The 19,375-nt window shown below is 50.5% G+C and overlaps 1 protein-coding gene across 3 annotated transcripts; it reads right to left on the bottom strand.

The window, feature by feature from the left end:
- Positions 1 to 2,005: 2,005 nt before the first annotated feature.
- On the bottom strand, positions 2,006 to 13,179 carry FAM219B (family with sequence similarity 219 member B). Of its 3 annotated transcripts, none has more exons than XM_075006492.1 (6): positions 12,967 to 13,179; positions 11,100 to 11,196; positions 8,350 to 8,440; positions 7,411 to 7,488; positions 6,745 to 6,793; positions 2,006 to 5,629 (listed from the first exon to the last, which is right to left on the bottom strand). In XM_075006492.1, exons 1-6 carry the CDS (start codon positions 13,021 to 13,023, stop codon positions 5,471 to 5,473), a joined length of 531 nt encoding a protein of 176 aa, XP_074862593.1. In that variant the 5' UTR covers positions 13,024 to 13,179; the 3' UTR covers positions 2,006 to 5,470. The 3 variants fall into 3 exon arrangements, with proteins under 3 accessions (XP_074862593.1, XP_074862594.1, XP_074862595.1); XM_075006493.1 differs by having other exon boundaries at positions 2,006 to 5,626; XM_075006494.1 differs by lacking the exon at positions 12,967 to 13,179 and adding an exon at positions 12,482 to 12,927.
- Positions 13,180 to 19,375: the final 6,196 nt, after the last annotated feature.

Genomic DNA, 19,375 nt, shown 5'->3' with positions numbered 1-19,375 from the left:
CCACTTTGTCCTGAGCAGCTCCTGCAGCTGAGGCTTGTTCAGTTCTGCCCCGTGCCTGTCCCCTGCCCCAGGCTAGCATTATGGACTCCTGTTCACTGCAGCTGCACCCCACCTGCCCTGGGTGCACAAGCGTCCTAGCCCCCCAGCTTTGGCTTAGCGCTGGAGTGCACAGATGGGTACGAGCCCCTCCCCAGCCGCTCTTCAGAAGGCTGTAGCCTCTGCTTCTCCCCGCTGCTGCAGGGAACTCGGCGCTTTTTCTTCAAGCTGTCCATTTCCACGCATCCCACCTTGCGGCGTGCCCAGGGCGGGGAGTCCAGCTCATGTGTGTTCCTAGGGTACCCGCTGCTGTAATAGCACATTGTCACCACAGCAACCTTCCTCCAGCCCGCTGACCACCCTGTACGTGCTGTAAAACTGGAGTGCACGTTAGATGGGTCTCCTCTGGCAGTGGGGCGGAGAGGGAGGCATGGAGCAATCAAATGCCCTTTTGGCAATTAAAGGGGAAGGGGGCAGCCCTCAGTTTGGGGCACATCAGTCGGACTCTCCAGTCACCTTCCTCTGCCCCTGACGAAAACTGCCTCAGGCTGCCCCGTCTTTTGGTAACAGCAGAAGGGGAGGGGGCCTGCCTCTGACCCCAGCACACGGGGAACTGGGCCTGTTTAAGCCTCATTAAAGGGTCTGGCTGGCACTGAAGCAGAAGCTGGGGGAAGGCGGTGCGGCGTTAGCAATTAGCTCCTGCCTCCCTGAACCTCTGCAGCTCCGTTCCCTTAGCCGTGCAATGAGACAAGCTGACCTACCTCACAGGGGGCGGAGGCTGCCTGGCCGAACATTTGAAGTGCTTGGAGCGCTGCCGAGGAACTGTGCTTTATTATCCTTGTCCACAGGGGCCCCAGGGGAAACAGTCTGAGATGGTCCCCTCTAGCTCTGCTGCTCTGGGTCTGCACAGATTTCTCCAGCGGGCTCAGATGGGGTTAGTTCAGTTTACAGAAGCCGAAAAGCTGCTTATATTTATTGCATTGGTTACCCACGGCTCCCATGTTCACACAACAGCGTTACCCGTTCTGTAGGGCCAGGATTCCTGTAGCCCATCTCCCGCAAGCCTGATGCTAGGACAGCCTGGTGTGGTTTTGGTGTAGCTACAGCAACTGACTGAGGAGAGGTCGTTGCTGCAGGGCTGGAGTACTTCCAGGGGCTGGCCTTTTTGGTGGCATCCTCCCAGTGCAGAGACGCACCCCCGTCTGCTGCTTGAGGCCAGGGTAACTTCGGCTTGATGTAGTCACAGCAGAAGGGCAGGTCCTGTGTGTAGCCCTGACCTGTCTCTGTCCAGCTGCAATGACACCAGTCATAATTCATGTCAGTTTTCCAAGAGCAGTGACCTGCTGTGAACAGAGGCCGTAGCAGGCCATGCAGGTGCGATCACGCCATGCCCAGGAGTCTAACCTCTCTCGCTCTTACACCTGCCTCTTGTTCATTCCAGTCTTAAGTACAGACTCCCTGCATGCCCTCCCTCTTCAGCTCCATCTTTGGGGCAGGAATGCCATATATCTGATGAGACGCTGTGTGACTGTGACTGACTGGGTGTTAACTCCACACCAGTGGAATAATTTCCGCCCCCTGTAGCTTTAAACCCTCCATTTGATGGAATGCTTTAGGAAATTCCTCTGCAGGGGAACCCAGTGTTGACTGTGGAAAGAAGCTGCTCTTTGTTCATTAACTGGATTCCTTCTAGAGCCCCACAAGAGCTGGGGGGGAGGCAAGTGTGGACCCCTGCAGGAGCTATCCATTGGCATAACCTAGATTTCTGAGCTGGAGTGAATTCTCCCCCAACACACCTGGCTGTGCTGGTTTGACCTGCCCCCTCTCTGATGGCAGCCCATGGGGCAGGGTCCGGCCAGCGTGACAAAGACCCTGGCAGCAAGGTACGTCATCAAGGAGACATTCAGGCCTGGAACGTCGTAACATCCAATAAGGAATAAAGAAAGATGACAGCAGATAAGCCCTCAGCACTGTCTGTGCTTTATTTTAAAATGGGTGTTCGGAAGACAGCTGCAATGTGCCTGGGATCCTTTGGCCGGGGGGGTGGGGGGAAGAACCCTCCTTTAAACTCAAAGTTATGAGCAGTGCTGCTCCCCCAAACCCTCTGGTCATGGTATAGCCTGACAGTCATAACTAGTTTCCATGGGACCTAAGCAAACTGGACAGACTGCAGCCTGGCTCTTAACAGTCACCCAAGCATCCTTTCAGGTGCAGCGAGAACTGTGAGGGTGCCCTGACCTCTACCACACCACGGCACTTGCGTTACACAAGATCAAGTTTATTATAAACACACACTTGCCTTGACCAGGGCTATACAGAACTTTGCCATAGTTCGCTGTAGCAACACTTAAGACATTGCTTTAGAAGCGGATTGTCCTCTGCGCATCACAGTGGGACTGATACAAGGCATCTTGTTAACCTTGTGGCAGACTGACACCCGCCTGTCCCTGCCCCAAACCCACCGGTCTGCAACCTCGAGGCTGTCTAGACTAAAGGCTGCTTCGTAGCTGTAACTCCTGTGTGCTGTCTGGTTAGGTGAATGAGCACCATTAAAGCATATTAGATGTAACTCAAACTTTTAGCTAAAGCCCCTCACTGCAATTGACCTGGAGAGTGTCAACAGCTAAAGGAGCTGCAATTCAGAGCCTGAGGACGGTGTAGCAGGAAGGGACCTGGCCTAGTCCAGCTCCCTCTTTAATGTGAAAGGCCAGAAAAAGGCTAAGCACAGACGCTATCGGAGAAGTAAACCCTCCAGAAACTCTTCATTGCTGTCCACCAGATTTAGACCAGGGTTGCAACACACAATGGTGTCTGAAGGGAGGCAGCAGGCTGGGTATGCCCCACAGCTCCAGAGGGGCCAAGTCCTCATCCGAGCTCCTTTACTCAAGGGCAGGGAAAAGCAGTGTACCAAGGAGAGCAGCCAGGATCAATCGGTTTCTAGGCCCTGCCTGTATACAGACAGCCAACCCTCTCCTCCAGGAGCTATGAACAGAATGGGCTCAAATGTGCTGATCTGGGCCCACCCAGCTGCAAAAACATCACGAGGGGAGAGAACTCAAGAGGCTTCATGTAGAAATTTAATCAGCCTCGGCACCAGCTGGTGACATGTGCCATCCGCCATCCGAGATTTTCATGTCAGGACATTCTGTGCCCCTGTTACATCCAGAAGCCACCCTGGCACCGCAGGGCCTTAAGATCCATCACCCAGGCCAGCATGCCTTCAAGGCTGCAACATTAGCGTCAAACTCCGCTCAATCCCCACCACCTATGTAACAACCAAAAAGCAACTAACGTGGAAACCGCTGTCCCTTTGCGGCACCACACTGTGATCTGCTGGTGCGGGCTGCTGAATACTAATGACAGCAGTGGGAGGGGCAGGGCTAGGACGGCAGTGGTACAAAGACCACAGCCCAGAACTCCAAGCCTCCCTGCCAGTCAGTGCGTAGCTAGCTGGCAGACAAAAAATAAAATAACCCAACAGCCCTTCCACAGTGTCAGCGCTACCTAAAATCGGTCCATTACACAGAACTGCTGGGGGAGCATAGAGTAAACCCAGGTCAGGGCAGTCAGATGTGGTTGCTACACTTGTTCTGGAGGGCAAAGAATTAACAATTGAATTGAAGCAAATTAATGGTGAGCACTGGGGAAGGAGAGTCAGAATCTTCAAGCTACAATTGCTACAGGGTTTGTTTTTTTGTTTTTTTGTTTTTTTTGTTAACAGTTAAACTTCCCTCATGCTTAGGACAAGGACCAAATCCATCTTAGAGGAAGTCCGTTCATTGGATCATAACGCCCTGAGATCACATCAGCGTAATGGATTTCAGGGTTTTTAAAAGCCCCCCGCATTTGGGAATGGCTCATGCAAAAATGAGGAAGCGGGACAGGAAGCAACTCTTGTTTGATGCCATGATGCAGCGGTTCACAGCCACCATCATGAGCAAGAACAGCACAAGACTCCAGCCTGATTTGGAAGTTTGCGGGGGGGTGGGGGGGTGTAAGTTATGAGCCTAATTCACACTCAAATTCAGACCTTCCGTGGCTGAGTAAGTGCTGAGGAAAAGCTGCTACGACTTGCTTAGAAGCCCTTAAAACCCAACCATCACAGAAACTGACGAGTCCCACAGGCGATGTTAGTGGTGCTTCCATAGAATGCCACATGCCGTGAGCCAGTCAGACCACGGAAAACCAGTCACCTGATTATCCCGTGCGTCTGATGGGATAGCAGCATGGTCTCAGTAAGCAACATGGCAAACTTCAGCAGACAGTCCCTGAAACAATGCAGCTCCTACCCACAGCTGCTCCACTCGCTGTAACCCTCCTTGTCCCCAGACCCAGTCACTGCACAGAGATCCCCTAGAGCCACAAAAGGAGCGGCAAGTTTTGGTTTGGATCACAGTGTAGAGACTCGGTTTAGGTCAAACCCAGCCGCAATTACAGATGCCGGTAATCTAACTAGGCAGCCCTCTGCCTCCATTAATCTCCGCCGTTTCCCAGAATTCCAGCTCTGCAGGCCCACCTCAACCTGTGTCCCAGAGGACTTCACGCTAGGAGTAGTGAATACAGTGACAAAATTAAATAAACAAATGCAGCTGGTTGGTTACATCACCATACAGAAGCAGGAATTAAAGGCCAGGTCCTGAGGTTGCTAAGGAGATCCTGCCAAGGCACTACCTGTTCTGGTGTAATGCTACAATCCGGGATCTCACAGCAGATCTAAACTGCCTCAAAACCCCCTGGACAAAGGGGTGGTGGTTATTTTGTTTTTTTAAATAAAGACCAGTCAATGCTTTACTTAAACACAAAAAAAAAACCCCAACCATATAAGCCAGTTTAAGAGATGACCTTCCAAAAACAAAATCACAGGAGATCCCAGAGGGTAACGGAACGTGGACAAACCGAATTCAAGCACCCAAGAGCCTTTCGAGTAGCTTGTTCCAACGTAGCAATACAAATTCCTTCTCTGCTTACTGGCTAGATCCCCAGTTCAGAGTCTGTAAGGACAGCACCAGGCCCGGAACCCCAGCCTTGGCAGACGAGGAAAAGAAATGATTGTTTGCAGACGCTCAAGTGCATTCTTCTACAGTTCTCCAGCTTGGAGAATTCTCCTTGAAGAGTGAACACGCCCACGTCTTCTCTTCTCCCCAGCCACCAGGAAGCACCCTTCTATGCTCCAACATCAGCTGCATCCAGGCAAGCTGAATAGCTACTTATAATATCTATATATTATATCACTGTAGGTAACAAAAGCAGTTTGGGGACAAACTGTTGCTGCTCGACTTGAGCAGGTGCCAGTAAATGCAGCGGCGGCAGTGTCCAGTTTTCCAGTCCTGTCAGTTTCTAACAGCGTTCACTGTTGAATATAATTGCCTCCATCGGACATCCTAAGAAAGTGCTGGGCCTCTACTGGTAGTGTGCAGCCTCTGGTGAGCAGCACTCACTGGACTGTGCAGGAGACACACTCCCCAAAGCAACAGGGACAAGGTGATGAGGCCACAGGTTTGGGGGGAATGAGATCTAAGTCCTCATCATCCGGGAGTTCATCCAGGTGGTACCCATCTTGCAGCAGCTGACGGCTCAGATCCTGGTTCACCTGCTGGGTGGGTGAGATGAGACAAAAACTCCTGAAGCAAGTTGGATTTTTGGGAGCATGGAAGCCCCTGCGCAGTTCCAGCCATTGAAAAGACATTCCCTGTACTGTCTGAAGTCTATCAAACCCTCCTGTGGTTGGGACTGTAGTTTGCAAGTTAATTTAATTTGCCTGATTACGCTTTCACCCCACCTCCCGAGCCAAGCAATTGAGGTGGGCCTGATTTAGAAGAGTGGGTTGATTTAAATGGAAAGGAAATTCTAAAACTAAAAGGAGGTCTTAGCAAAAATACAGACATGAACTCAAAGAGCTCCATGTTTCCTGCATTGTTCCTGATAGCCAGCTCCCCACAGAGGAAACAACGTCAGCTGAGCTGAGAAGATGCGCACTGGAGGGGAGTTTTAACTCTCGCACTGCAGAAACTGATAAACGCCACACAGATCAGCACTGGGTGGCTAAGCTTGAGACAAACCGCTCCGGGGCCTGCAGAGGGACAGGGCTTATATACCCAACAGGAAATTAGTAGGAGTTTAACGGTATCAAAACTTAAGTGCAGGGGGAGGAGAGAGAATTACACACCCTCTTGCCCTTCAGGTGTCCGAGGCTGCATTATGCTACAGTAGGAGAATCAGAAATTGGAAACTGACCAGACTAGATAACGGTCCAAGCGCAATGAAGTAAAGTACAGGTTGAAGTGCTCTAGTCCAGCACTCTCTGGATGGCAACATCCATAATCCAGCAGGATTGTAGTTAGCTGGCTGACCACTCATCATGGGTGTGGCCAAGTTTCCCGTGGTCCCATAAAGTTTGTTTATGGCCACCAGTCCTGGCTGTCACAGTTCCAGGCTGGTATTTGGCTGTAATTTACGCCTAAATGACTTCTCAGAGCCCCGTAAGCAGTGGAAGTTGGTAATGTGCTAGACAATATTGACCTCCTGTGGTCCGGCAAATTCTCTCGTTCAGCACCAGTCTAGAGCGGTTCAATCTGTAAATTACCCTCCACATGCCAAACTCTTCGTCATCAAGTACACAGTAACCAGGCAAAGGGGACAGGACAGACTGGGAATGGCTCCATGTGACTCACACTAGGGTGGGAGGTAAACAAAAAACTCTGGACTTGCCTCTGCAGAGGAGTAGCCCGAGGAACATCTTGACTCCAGCTCCCCGTCGCTAAGAGAAGAACACAAGAGTCAGGTAAGCAAGGGCATGGGCGAAGCACCTCAGCTGCTCCATCGGCTCTCGGGGGCTGTGCATGAGGCTGGCAGAATGCACTCCTCCCCCTTCCTTGCCTGCAGATCTGAGACAATCGGAAGTGAGGGAGCCGACGGCAGCTCCCCCATACCGAGGGGAGAGTGGCTCGTTCCATGTGCACTGCTAATGGGCGGTCAGCAGGGCCCCCGGCACCAGCAGAGCCCTGCGGGGGAAGCGGAGCTGGATCAGCTCTCCAGCGGGCGCCTAGATCACAGAGCAGCAAGCAGTCAGTCTCACAAAGCTGGCAGTGGGATTTGTAGCTCTGCTTTAACACGTCCGGCTCCCTGGGGGTTGCACTGCAGGGGGCAAGCGGCTCAGGCTCAAGGGTGACAAGTCAGCCACTTCCCTTTACTGTACAGTCCTGTCTCTTCAAACTGGAGCCTCCATCTAAACCGAGGTTGGCACAGCTCAGGCAGGTGTGCCTTGAACAAGCTGTTGCCAGGCAATTGGCTTAGATCCGCCAATCTGCATCACTAAGTACTTGCTGGTACGTTTCCCTCAATGCACCAGGCTACTGCCAGGCCCGAAATTCTCACCTGTCTGAATCAAGGGACACCAGGTTCTCATCCGCCGTTTGGCTGAGAGCAGCATAGCCCTTGTTAAACTTCACTGACCTGGAGAGAAGCACACAAGTGAGCCTGCAGCAGACATCCAGCTGGGGAAGTGTGATCACAGCTCTCTCTGCTAGGCCAAGACTGCAGGGTAGGAACCACAGCAGCAGACACTAGACACACCCTCCCTCTCACCGCCTAGGGACTGTTAACCTGACAGCTGGAGACTCTCACAGCCGCTAAGTGCTGGAAAATCAACTCCACCTTCAAGTACCGCAGCGGGTTGAGCTCCTCAAAGCCAGGCTATCCCCCAGGCAGCAGAGAAAGATGTACCTTGGTAAAAGGGCCAAGTGCTTGCAGAGGTGCCAGACTGACAACTCTAGGGCTGCGTTTGCCAACCCCTCCTTCAAAGTCTACTAGTTTCATGGCCCCTGTGTTTTCACTCCTCCTTTTACAGTACAAGCATCAACGCTAACAAGGGCACGCCTGCGTGATGTTTGTGTTTCACGAAGCTACCAGGAAATACTTGAAGCTACAGGACGAGGAAATGCAGAGAGCGTGGGTAGCGTCCTCCTTTGCTGTCGACTGAAATCTAGTTTTCAATCCCTCGTGATTGGGGATTACAACCAGCCAGCTGAATTGTTCTACAGCGATGGCCTCGGTTTAGCCACGGACATGTTCTACCTTTGGCAGCAGAGCTCCAAGCTTACATACGCTGCCCCTGGCCAATGTCCTGCCTGCCTGACCTGGCGGGACCACTTCTAGGAGCAAGACGGAAATTCAGTCTCTTTGGCTCAGCTAAAACGAGCGACAGTTGGTTAAAGGCCCCACAAGCCGAGCTTAAACCTCTGACCCAGCAGCCACGCTCTCAAATACACCTTAGAAAAGGCAGCTTGCCAGCAGTGGAAAGAAACGGGCTCAAACCTTTTTGCTGCTGGCTTTGGCTGATGTTGAACGGTTGCTCCCAGCATGCCCTTCCTCCGCAGCACGGCCTTCGCCAGCTCTCGGTGCTTCTCTGAAACCCAGACAAGGATGCTTACGACCCTGAGCCCAACTGACTGGGCCTCCTGGGGGCAAGTTGTTATAAGTCATCAATAACAAAAGGGCAGCTGCTTTGCAATGCCTTTGCGCATACAGTGTGCAGGACAGGAACAATTCCCACCTGTCCATTCTTATCGCTCTGACTGAAACCAGATGTTGATTGTGTTACCCATGCGGTCAGATCAACTGGAGTGTCTTCCAGTCGTTTACTTTAAAGCTCCCTCTTCCCAGCCATCACCTACGCCTGTGCGCCAAGCAATATTAAACTCATGACTCACTGACTAAAGCCAACATGAGACAGCTCTGTACTGCCATAAACCTACGTATCGCCCTCCAAACCGTCCCGCGTTTCTGCAAAAGCCTGGAAGCCTTTAACATAAGGCCTATGAGATGCTCAGCCTGGGTTGGCGATTGGTGGCGAAACCAGCTCCAGAGTCAAGAGCCCTGCACCGAGCACTGCCCATCTCTGGTCCCCACGTCTTCAAATCTGGGGGTGCCCATAAAAGCACCTCAGCTGATTCCTTTGCCTGGGCAGCGTAAGGGCTCAGCAGAGCCATTCTGAGGGGGGCGTGGAGCCCAGGGCAATCCCCCTGCACTGCAAGCCTCCTCCCCTGCTGCATCCACTTACCCTCTCCCCAACCAACCTGGCTGGGGATGACCTGGACCAGGGTGTCACCGACACCTGCAGCAGGGGGTTCCTCCCGCAGACCTCCTCTGCATTCACCCCAGCTGGCGCGAGCAGCAGCCTGTTCTGCCATGCCCTCCTGAGCCCTGCTTCTCCATGGGCAGCAGGGAGTGGAGGCCACTTCCCACTGCTGTGGAGAAACAGGGCTCAGGAGGTGGGGAGGGTACGGTGCAGCAGAGCAAAGTAGAGCCGGCTGCCACTGGCACCCTGCGATGGGTGTGGGGGAATTAGGGGGATGTGACCCCCTGCTGCTGCCGCTACTTATGGCTATGCTCTGCCCCAGGTAATCCTCCCCACGTCTATAAAATGGCTGGAGCAGCCCCTGTGGGGCCCCCAAAAGCACAGGGCCTGGGTCAGCTGCTGCACCTCATGGCTCTGGGGCTCGCCTAGGCAGGACCCAGACTGGGGAAGGTTTTGGCAACCAGAGACAAAACCTTAAACTGCAACCAAAAAGCAAGCAAGGAGCAAAGGCTGGAGAATCAGTGCCATGGATTCTCTCTAGCTCACCTGCCCAGCAATTGGCATTTAAATTCTTCACCACCTCTAACGGCTCGGAGCACATGGCATTTACCAGGCCTGAAAGTCACAAAGGATGACCCGAGCAAATCCACATCAGGGAAAACGGTGACGGTCACCAAGCCAGGTAGAAATGAAAGGCACCTTCAGCCACAGGTGTTTTAGGTGGCAAGCAGGGGTTCAAAGCCCCCAGATTTGAAAGCCTTGTGGACAAATGGCGGATGAAACTATCGGTCATGGGACCTAGCCCATCACCATAAGAGTTACGAAATGCTTCCCCTAGATTAAACGCGGTCAAGCGTAGGTACCCTAGCTCTGATTTTATCTTTGAGAAAGTCTTAAGCTGTTGTGTCAAATTCAAAATTACAGTCCTCCGTAATCCAAAGGTACTACAGGTTGAACCTCTCCAGTCTGGCACACTCTCATCCAGCGACATCCGTAATCCGGCATGATTTGAGTTAGCCACTTATGGCTGTGGCCAAGTTTCCTGTGGGCCATAAAATTTGTTTTTGGCCACCAGTCCTGGCTCTCAGCGTTCTGTGGTGTGATTTAGCTGTAATTTACCCCTAAATGTCTTCTAAGAGACCCAGTAAGCAGTGGATGGGTTGGTAACACTGCTAGACAATAATAATGATCTCCCATCGTCTGACTAATTCTCTCAACCAGTGCTGGTCAGGTCCCAAGGGTGCCAGACTGTATTCTGTAGCCTGTCACAGAATTATCCAATGCCACTTGCCTACAGCAATACAATTTGATCACGGTAAAGAACAGAAGTTCTTTGTTTTAATACATGTAGCTGAGTGCCAGAAGTTTGGCTCAATTACAGAGCTGATCAAGGTGAGTTGTTTTTCTAATTAAAGGGAAAGAGCTAGGCTTTAATTTCTGTTTTAAAAGGAGAATATTCTTGAGATGGAATAAGTTGTTATCAAAGCAGCGTAATGCATAACTTGAAGTCCTTCCTCCTCAGTGCAAGGTTCATAATGTGAGGGATCAATCTTACATGCTTTTCTTTAAGCCATATTTTATGATGGTACTGGGCTGGGGAAAGGAGCCAGGAGGTTTCATTCACAAAACAGACCATGGGACATCCAGCCATGCTCTCCACCAACAGGCTGTCACTTGTTCCTAGCACACCCACCTCCATCGGAGGCAGGAGGATTTTCAGACTCCGTGATCCCTTCAGTCCTTTGCTTCTCTGCTGAAACGGTCAATAATCATTGCAACTGCAATGACAGAAAGCCACAAAATGTCTACTAAAACCCGGATTAATTTCCAAGTCAACTCATTTCACGCAAGACGGCGCAGCTGACAGTCACTTCAGACACAGGTTTAAGCTGAACCATTAACCTGGAGGTAAAATGCTCCTTTATCTCCACCCCCACAACCCCGAGATGGAGATGGGGATGCCGTGGCAACACACACCATCACTTACGCAGTTTGGCATGAATGGAGGGAGCTTTGGTGATGTATGGACCCCTTTTTTCCACTGCCTCACTCTCCCTGCTTGTCTTCTTGTTCTCCATTGGAGCCTGCTCGAGAGAGCACAACAGCAGAAGACACAAGGTCAGAAAGACGCTGTTCAAGGTGGCTGCAGTTATTGTCAGTGTTCCTAGGGTACCCGCTGCTGTAATAGCACACTGAGTCACCACAGCAACCTTCCTCCAGCCCGCTCACCACCCTGTACCTGCTGTAAAACTCGAAAGATGGGAGAAGTGTGGGAACAGAGATGGTCCATCAATAAATGAGATATTTTGGGAGGGAGCTGGAGATGTTAAATTAATGACAACTCCTATGGCTGTGATAATAAGTCTCCTTCTGATTTCACAACTGCTCTCTTCTAAACCATTAACAAATCATGAACTTGGGTTTTAATCTAATGATTTTTAAGGTCGTTTTTGCAAGTTTATCCACTCTTATAAGAAAGCTAAGCCTATAGATAGGTGAAAAACCAAAACTGTATGACTCTGGGACCGGGGCTTTAAAAAAACAAAACAAAAAAAACAAAACAAAAAAAAACCACAAAGCATTTGTAAGACAAAAACACAGTCCTGGAGCACCTTAAAAGACTAACAATATAATTTATTTTTATATTTATTTTAAAAAATATATTGTTAGTCTTTAAGGCGCTACAGGACTGCTTCTTAGTCCGTATCTTCACAAAACAATCTCCAAAATACTGTCTCCTTTGTTACAAAAACTGTAAGACAAAAACTTTTCAAAGATAGCTTAAAAAGCAAGTAGAGAACCACTTTAAAAAGTTGATACTTAATCAGCCAGTCCAGATGTTACAGCCACTAGCACATTAAAGAAATAACAGCGGTGACTTTCGGCAGGGAGCTATCACATTGGCAATGTAACTATGTTTATGCTAATTCTGCAAACACAGGTATAATATGAACAGTCTTATGACAAATAAGACTTTTTAAAAATAAATTTTAACATAACATTGATCGTTACTGAGTAATGCGCCCTCTGCCCTCGTTTTCACCTATTTACATTTTCACAGTTGCTGAAAAGTTGGGGGTGGGGAGGTGTGTCAGATAATAACTATTTCATGGCAGTAGAAAGCAAGATTTAAAAGGCTCAGTGTGAATTTGAATAGATATACGCCCACCCCTCACAGAATCTCAGGGCTGGAAGGGACCTTAGGAGCTCATCTACTCCAACTCCCTGCCTAAAGCAGGATCAACCCTAACTAAATCATCCCAGCCAGGATTTAAAAGCCTCGAGGGACGGAGCCTCCACCCCTCGGTAACTCGCTCCGGCGCTTCACCACCCTCCCGGGGAAGTCGTTTTTCCTCATATCCAACCTACCCCTCTCCCTCCTCCACTTCAGACCCTCGCTCCTTGTTCCGCCCCCTGACACCACCGAGAACAGCTTCTCCCCACCCTCTTCAGAGCGCCCCTGCAGGGAGCCGAAGGCTGCTATTAAATCGCCCCTCGCCAGCGCCGAGCAGAGGGGAACAACCACGTCTCCCGACCGGCTGGAGATGCTCCTCCTCACGCAGCCCAAGACGCCCCCCGGCCTGAGGGGCGACAAGCGCGCGCGGGTGGCGCGCACCCGCCGGGAGCCCCGCGGCCCCCTCTGCTGCACGCGCGTTTCTGCTCCAAACTGCTGCGGGCGGGGGGGGTGCGAAATCGACCCCAGCGGCTCGGGAGCCCGCGGCGCCCGGCCCCGTGCGAGCGGCAGCACCAGCCCCGGGGGGCCGCGACCCCTGACCCAGGCGGGTCTCCCCGTGGGCCCGGCTCCGCTGCGGACACGGGACCAGACGCCCGCGCTGGGGCCGACCGCTCCTCACCGCTCCGGGCTGGGCCCGGCTGGGGCCGCCGCCGCCGCCGCCATCCCCCGTCGCCATGGTCGCTGCCGGAGCGCCACCCCTTCATTTGCATAGGCGCCGCCCCTGAATGGCTAATTAGCCGCCGTCGCACCGGCTCGCCCGTGACGCACGGAACCGAAAGCGAGGCTGCCCCGCCTCCGGCCCCCCTCAAACTAAAGTCTATTGGCTACTGCGGGATAAACCAGCCAATCCCAGATGAAGCGGCTCTTTCACCCGGAAATAGAAGCCACCTTCGTGTAACCCCTCCGCCCACCGGGGGGGAAGGGGAGGGAGAGACTGCGAGAACGACCTTCTATCCTGCCGGAGGCGCTGTCTCTATGGTGCGCTTCCTCCGCGCGCCAGCAGGTGGCGCTGCAGGCACTGGCCGGCTCCTCCCAGCCCCCGGCCCGTAGGCGCTGCAAGGGGCACCCAGCGCAGGCGGCGGCGCTGCTGGGGCAGGCGGCAGGGGTCACAGGGGGCTGCAGCCCCTTGGCTCAGAGTGGCTACCCCTCCCCTTCCCCCTTATCCAAGTGCCTGGGGGGGGGGGCAGCTGGGCCTTGAATTGATATGAGCAACCTGCATCCTCTGCATACACCCTAAAGCAGCACAAAAGAGCAGATCCCGGAGTGGGGGCAGATCCCCATCCCCATCCCCATCCCCCTGCCCCACCCGTGTCTACGGGGGACATGACCCCAGGCCTGGAGACACTCCTCAGCCTCCTCCCCCCTCATGCCAGGGCTTCCCTGCGAACACGCAGGCCTTAAGACAGGGCAGGAAGAATTATAGTCATTCTGCCCTGGGCATCAGCGTAGAAGCAACAGAAGCGGGTCTTTGCCCACAAAAGCTTATGCTCCAAAATGTCTGTAAGGTGCCACAGGACTTGTGTGTGTGAAGATACAGACTCACTCGGCTACCTCTCTGCTACTTAGCATAGAAGGAATCCTGAATTAGAAAACCCTCTGTCCCAAGGAAGGGGGGGAAGGACCTGCTGCCCACATCCCCAGAAAGGTGGGGAATCAGAGGCAATAGTTGACAGACTAGAGCCAAGCAGAGCTGCAGAAAGCCTAGCGAAAGCGCAGAATAGCATAGAAAACATAACACCAGGCCCTCAGTACAAGGAACAAGGGAAAAATCAGCTATGAACCTTCTGGAGATGTCACAGGGAATGCAACAGATGCAGAAGACCGAGGGTATGTCTGCACTACCCAGAAGATCCCCCTGGGCAGGATCAATCTTCCAGCATTTGAGTTCATGGGGCTAATAGGGACATGCAGAACTGAACTGCCGGGGGTTGACAGTCAATATTGCAAGGATTAAGGGAAGTCTACAGGAGTTTCTCCTGTCAGCCTCCCTCTGTGAGGATGTCCAGGTAAGTCAATTGTAGATAGGTGGATTCCAGCGACGCCATTGCCCCAGCTAGAATTGCATATCTACAGTCAACTTTAAGGTCTAGCGTAGGCCTGGCCTGAGTGTGATAGGTTACTGCTACATTGGATAGCTGCACGACATAAATATTCACAATTAAGATGTAGCTACCGAAGGAAGCAACAGCGGCTTGAAGGCATGAACAGATCATAAAAACTGAGATGCATCTGAAGAGACAGGATAGGCTAAAGAGGCTGGATAAAGATGTAAAGGGATCGTGGCACCCCTTTTGTCTTCCCTGGGAAACCTGGTTAAACAGGATTGTGAGAGGCTCAGGAGGGGGAGCCGTCTTAGTCCGGACCTTCACAAAACAAAGCAAGCAGTCCTGTAGCACCTTAAAGACTGAGCATTTTATTTATTAGGTAATGAGGTTTTTGTGGGTCAGACCCACTTCAGAGTATGAGAGGTTTATAGCCTACAATGCTGATCATGACCAGAAGGGGTCTCCCTCATCCTTCACCCCATGCTAGTAGTCATTACGTTTCTGCAGTAATAGAAGGAAAGGGTAACACACACATTTTCACATTTCTTTTCCTGTGCAAACTGCCATAAGCAGACTGAACTGAATCTGTTTGACAGCTGAAGGGGCGGGATTTTATTCAACTAGCCCCAGCTCCATTTCTCAAAAGAAGTTAAAAAAAAAAATGTGCCACTGAATGTCCAGATGATCCATCTTTGGATGGTTAGGTGACACAGCAGCAAGCAGGGTGACAGAACTCACACGTTCCCGTAACTTCAGAGCCAGCAATAATACATTACAAATGAACCTACTCAGACAGATAGTCTACAATGCAGACAGTTTTAATCCTCTCGGAGCAAGGCTGGGGCCTGGTGTTTTGAAAGAGGGTTGTTAAATTGAAGAGAAGCAAATTGGAGCTGCATACAAGCCCTTGTACATCTAAAAGAGCCTGAGACAAAGTCTAGGGTGGGACCTCAACAAAACAAAGCAGCAGAAAGGTAGTATTTTAAAGACTAACAACATGATTTGTTTGATGAGCTTTTGTGGGACAGACCCATTTCTCCAGATCAAGTGGGGCCATCCCACCAAAGCGCATCACCAAATATGTAAGTTTGTTAGTCTTTAAAGTGCTACCTTTCTGCTGCTTTGTTTTGTTGGAGTACAGACTAACATGGCCACTTCTCTGATACTAGGATAGGACCTGTTTGTATATTACTGGGTTTCTTTTAACATCCTTTGCAACAAATGCTTTCCAAGAACATAAATTGCATCTTGCATGAGAGTGACTGAAACAAATCTTAATTCTTTATCTCACTGCAAGATGAGTCAGGAAGCTTGTGCTAGGGTGTCTCTCAAAACCTGAGACTAAAAACAAAAACAGCTGTTTTGCGGGGCCTTGGGCCCATTTTTTCTGATTTTCAGACTGCTCACTACCCAAATCATAAAAACAGGCCTAATCTCTCTCCACCTCACTCCCCCTTGCTTTTGTGCAACCTTTGGTGGAAAAGGAAATAAAGGATTTTTTTCATAGCGACTCTTTGAATCAACAAGAAGTCCTGTAGCACCTTATAGACTACCATATTTTGGAACATAAATTCTCGTGAGCAAAGACCCGCTTTGACAGATGCGTGAGTGGGTGTGTGGGGTGTTCCACAGGAGGGTTTAAAGATGGGGAGGGCCAGAGTTGACGAGGTCAGGTCAGTCAGGGAGGATGTGGCCAATTATCAGTAGCTAATGGGGAAGTGTGAACATCAAGAGCCGAGCAACTGCTTTTGCCACTGGCCAGCCAGGGTGCTTGTCAGATCCATGCATGTCCTGTGCCCCCTTGTGGCAGAAGAGTGAACTGGCCACAACCCTTCCCTAAGTTCTTGAGAGCTCCAAGACTGGGAGCAGGTCTTGGGAGCCACACTGTCCCTACTGAACCAGTTACCAGGGGGTAAATAACTGTTCTCTGCATGTCAGTATGGATCCTAGTGCAGGCAGCTAGCAAGCAATATCCCCTCAGGATGACAGAAAGGAGGAGTTCCAGAAGCATTTGTTTAGCAGCGATTTGGCATTTGACCAAATCACAGTGCTTGTCGTTAAGTTTATGTGCATCGCTGCTGAGACTTCCCCTATGGAGGCTCCTCTGGAGCAGGTGGAGGATGGTGCTTGTGACCTGGCAGAGGGAGCCTTGCAGAGTCAGGTAGGGTTTGGGACATTCAGGCAAAGGTTTGAACAGATGCTCCCAGAGCCTCAGCAGGGCCCAGGCAGCTCTGTAATAGCCCTTTGAAAAACTTCAAAACCGGGGATAAGAGATGACAAACACAACTGAACAAGCAGAGGGCAAGCTGAGGTTGCGGCAGGGTGGACCTAAGTGAAAGGCCAGCTAGTTGTAAGTGTACAAGTTGCACCTTCCAAATCAGGATTCCCTGGTCCAGCAGGACCACAGATGTTACTAGATCAGAGAGCCCCAGGACAGGAGGCTGTTAGGAGGGGAGTGCAGTAGGGCCGGTGCCCACAGGGCCAGAGGTAAGGTGGATGGAGGCAGGGGAGCCAGCAGGGCATAGAGCAGGCAGCAGGCTGGGGAGCTGGAGACCTCTTTGTCTGGGAGATTCCCTCATTCGGGACTGGCCAGGCCCCAAGGTTACCGAATGAGGGAGAAGCACCACATACTAAGTTATTGCTACTCTTCAGTTTCATGACCAGTGCTGGATCAAAGTGCTCAAAGATGATCAAAGTCACTGCAGAGAAACTAAATGAATTCTTTGCTCCAGTCTTCACGGCTGAGGATGTTAGAGAGATTCTCACAGCCGAGCTGTCTTTTGTAGGTGACAAATCCAAGGAACTGAGGCGTCAGAGGAGACTTTGAAACTCGTTGGTAAACTTAACAGGAACAAGTCCTTGGAAAAGAGCCCAAATGTGAAGTTGTGGAACTCTTAACTGAGATTTGCAACCTATACTTTAAATCAGCTTCTATACCAACAACTGGAAGATATTTACAAAAGGGCACTAGGTGATCCCAGCAATTACAGACCTGTAACTCTAAAGTTGGTACGAGCTCAGCCCTTTTGAGAAGGTCTGTCACCAAAGGCTCTTATGTAAATTGCCCTGGGATAAGAGGAAAGATCCTTTAATGGATTCAGAATTGGTTAAAAGGTGGGAAACAAACGGTAGGTATAAACAGCAAATTTTCAGAATGGAGATGGGTAACTATTGGCGTTCCTCAAGGGTCAGTCCTAGGACCAATCCTATTCAACCTACTCTAAATGATCTGGAGAAAGGGGTAAACTGTGAGGTACCAAATTTGCATACAATATTCAACTGCCCAAGAAAGTTAAGACCAAAACAGACTGTGAAGAACTTCAAAGGAATCTCACAAAATTCAGTGACTGGGCAACAAAATGGGAAATGAAATTTAATGTGGATAAATGTAAAGTAATGCACATTGGAAAATATAACCCCAGCTATACATGCAGTGTGGTAGGGGCTAATTTAGCTACAACTAATCAGGGAAGAGGTGATCTTGGAGTCATTGTGGATAGTTATCAGAAAATATCCATGCAGCGTGCAACGGCAGTCAAAAAAGCAAACAGGATGTTAGGAATCATTACAAAAAGGATAGAGAATAAAACGGAGAATATCTTAAACCACAGTACGCCCACATCTTGAATACTGCATATAGATGTAGTTACCTCATCTCAAGATAAATATATTAGCATTAGAAAAGGTAACTAAAATGGTTAGGGTCCATATGAACAGAGATTCAAGATACTAGGACTTTTCAGCTTGGAAGAGAGGAGAAGGAAGCGGGGATATGAAAGTAGTACATAAAATCATGAGTGGTATAGAGAAAGTGAACAAGGAAAAATTGACTCATTCCCATAATATAAAATCTAGGGGACACCAAATGAAATTAATGGGCAGCAGGTATAAAACAAAGAGACATTCTTCAAACAGTGCACAGTCAACCTGGGGAACTCCTTGCCAGAGGCAGCTGTGAAAGCTAGGACCGTAACAGGGTTTCAAAAAGAGCTAAATAAATTCACGGAAGTTAGGTCCATTAATGGCTATTAGCCAGGAGGGGGTAGGAATGGTGTCCCTGGACTCAGTTTGTCAGAGGCTGGAGATGGATGGCAGGAGAGAGATCGCTTGATCGTTACCTGTTCAGTCACTGCCTCTGGCACTGGCCCCTGTTGGCAGACAGGATAGTGGGCTGGACAGACCTCTGGTCTGACTCAGTATAGCCATTCTTATGTACATCTGAGTCCCAACCACACTGGGCTGCCTGCATCAATAACTATTTCCATCTAAATGCATTTGTTCTTCCAAGAGATGTCCATGGTACTTAATCACCCAGCAGTCACGCCAGGAGGTGCTATCATTCTGGTCTGGTTTCAGCATCAGGCCATGGTGCTGGGAGATTAAAGGCTGAAATATTATACATTGCAGGTCTTCCAGCCAAAATCAGCTCAGCCAGCAGGAAGCTATGAGAACGATTGTGGCTTCCCATCTTTTATCTTCGAGATCATCCTGGGAGTCAATGAAAAGGCATAAGCAGTTTTGTGCACCACTGCAGCAGAAAGACATCTAGTAGTAACCCTGGACTTAGCTCTCTTCTGAAGGAAAAGTTCAATCACTTAAGCACCGTCTCTGTGCAAAGACGTACACGAACACAGAATCGCAAACAATGACATACTGATCCTGTGAAGAACTTGTGCAAGAAGTATTTGTGATTGATCCCAGCTTGCTTGATCAGGAAGTCTTTAAGGCTGTTGCTAACTATCAGGAGCTAAAAGGCCATCAGGTTTACCTCATTCTGACAGCACCATGCCCAGAACGTAAAGATCTGCAAGCATGGGGTGAGAAGGGATATCCCCTTGCTTGGGACAGGCAGAGCAAGGATGTCCCGTTGTCTGTGAAGATTTGCCCTGAGTTCTGGGGGACAAGCGGGAACACCATTCACAGCCGTCGGATGGCTTTGAGCTCCATGATGTTCCTGTGTAACTCCATGTCATCCAGGGACCA

This window comes from Carettochelys insculpta, chromosome 12, assembly GCF_033958435.1.
Source record: "Carettochelys insculpta isolate YL-2023 chromosome 12, ASM3395843v1, whole genome shotgun sequence".
Taxonomy (NCBI): domain Eukaryota; kingdom Metazoa; phylum Chordata; order Testudines; family Carettochelyidae; genus Carettochelys; species Carettochelys insculpta.
The sequence above is the reverse complement of the archived record's forward strand: the minus strand, read 5'-3'. Positions and strand labels throughout refer to the sequence as shown.